Source organism: Emiliania huxleyi (assembly GCF_000372725.1).
Source record: "Emiliania huxleyi CCMP1516 chromosome Unknown EMIHUscaffold_15, whole genome shotgun sequence".
Lineage (NCBI taxonomy): Eukaryota > Haptophyta > Isochrysidales > Noelaerhabdaceae > Emiliania > Emiliania huxleyi.
In genome coordinates this window covers 408,564-410,293 of record NW_005201092.1, presented here as the reverse complement: position 1 = coordinate 410,293, position 1,730 = coordinate 408,564, and the positions used below count along the sequence as shown (strand labels likewise).

The 1,730-nt window shown below is 70.3% G+C and overlaps 1 protein-coding gene across 1 annotated transcript in view; it reads left to right on the top strand.

Annotated features, from left to right (window-relative positions):
• EMIHUDRAFT_201898 (hypothetical protein) overlaps window positions 1-1,385 on the top strand; it is a gene marked incomplete at both ends in the record, with an annotated part of 3,097 nt that extends 1,712 nt beyond the window's left edge. Inside the window, one exon of the mRNA XM_005786600.1 lies at window positions 1,149-1,385. Within this exon, the coding sequence (XP_005786657.1) occupies window positions 1,149-1,385 (237 nt within the window). The remainder of the gene's footprint in view (window positions 1-1,148) is intronic.
• Window positions 1,386-1,730: the final 345 nt, after the last annotated feature.

Genomic DNA, 1,730 nt, shown 5'->3' with positions numbered 1-1,730 from the left:
TGCCCCCTGACCTTCGCCTTCGCCCAGGCCCTCTCACGCCCCTGCCAAGTACCCCACCCCATCCTCAAGGAGAGCTCGGACCCCCCCCTCACCCCAATCCGAGCAGCAAGAGCTCGCGCACACCGCAGCCTAGCCGTGAGAGCACACACTTGGTGCGAGGGCTGGCAGGAGCACAGCAGGAGCACAGCAGGAGCACAGCAGGAGCACAGCAGGAGCACGGGAGGAGCACAGCAGGAGCACGGCAGGAGCACGGCAGGAGCACGGCAGGAGCACGGGAGGAGCACGGGCCTCGTACACACGGACTGTCCTCCCCCGTGCACTCCTCACACCCGCACGGTGGTGTGTTATGACTGCCTGGCCCACGAGCAGGCTCAGCTCTCCCCACATCTCCCCACATCTCCCCACATCTCCCCCATCTCCCCACATCTCCCCACATCTCCCCACATCTCCCCATCTCCCCCGCCTGCCTGGGCCACGAGCAGGCTCAGCTCTCCCCACATCTCCCCACATCTCCCCACATCTCCCCACATCTCCCCCATCTCCCGCGCCTGCCTGGGCCACGAGCAGGCTCAGCTCTCCGAGACCGCCGCAGCGCACGCCGACGCGGCGGAGCGGCTGCGCCTGGCGGACGACGGCCGCCGCCGCGAGATCGTCGAGCTGAAGGTGAGAGACAGCCGAGAGACAGCCGAGAGACAGCCGAGGTGCAGCCGAGGTGCAGCCGAGGTGCAGCCGAGGTGCAGCCGAGGTGCAGCCGAGGTGCAGCCGAGGTGCAGCCGAGGTGCAGCCGAGGTGCAGCCGAGGTGCAGCCGAGGTGCAGCCGAGGTGCAGCCGAGGTGCAGTCGAGATAGAGTCGAGATAGAGGACACGAGTAGGACCTCTCCCTGCGCGTGAGCTGACCTCCGTTGCAGGCGCTGCACGCCGCTTCGGCGGCCGAGGCGGCCGAGGCGGCGGCGGCGGCGCGCGAGGAGGCGGCGCAGGCGGCGGAGGGGGCGGCGGAGCGACTGAGGGAGAGCTTCCAGGCGGAGCTGTCCGAGTCTCGCTCCGCGCACCGAGAGGCGGAGAGCCGGGCGGCGGCGCTGGCGGCGCAGCTGCACGAGTCGCGGCTGGCGACGCGAGAGGCGACGCACCGGCTGGAGGGGGCGGAGCAGGAGGCGGCGCTGCTGCGCGAGCAGACCGCGGAGCTGCGCCGCGAGAACAGCGGCCTCGCCGCCGCCAACCACGCCCTCGAGAAGGCGGCCGGCGCCTCGCGCATCGAGGTTGCCGCGCTGAGCGCGAGCACCGCCGACAAGGACGCGCTCGTCGCAAAGACGTCGTCGCTGCTCGAGGCGGCGGCGGACGCGAGGCGGTACGAATGGGGAAGAGGAATAGCCACTCGGTTGGTGTGATTGAACAGGCGGCGGCGGACGCGAGGCGGCGGCTGGAGGAGCAGGTGGCGGCGCAGAAGGAGGAGGCCGCCAAGCTGCAGGCCAAGCTCACCGCCTCGGCCGGCGAGATCGTCAAGGGCAACCAGATCATCTCGAGGCTGCCCCCCCCCCCCCCCCCCATCTCCTCGCTCCTCTCTCCTCTCTCCTCTCCCTCTCCTCTCCACTCCTCTCCTCTCCTCTCCTCAGGGGGGCAGAGAGACCTGTTGGTTGAACGAAATTTCGGCGGCGCAGGGGTGGGCTCGAGCGGCGAGATAGGGGAGGCGCGCTGAACCGAAAGCTCGGGCGCACGGATGGGGAAGAGGCGAA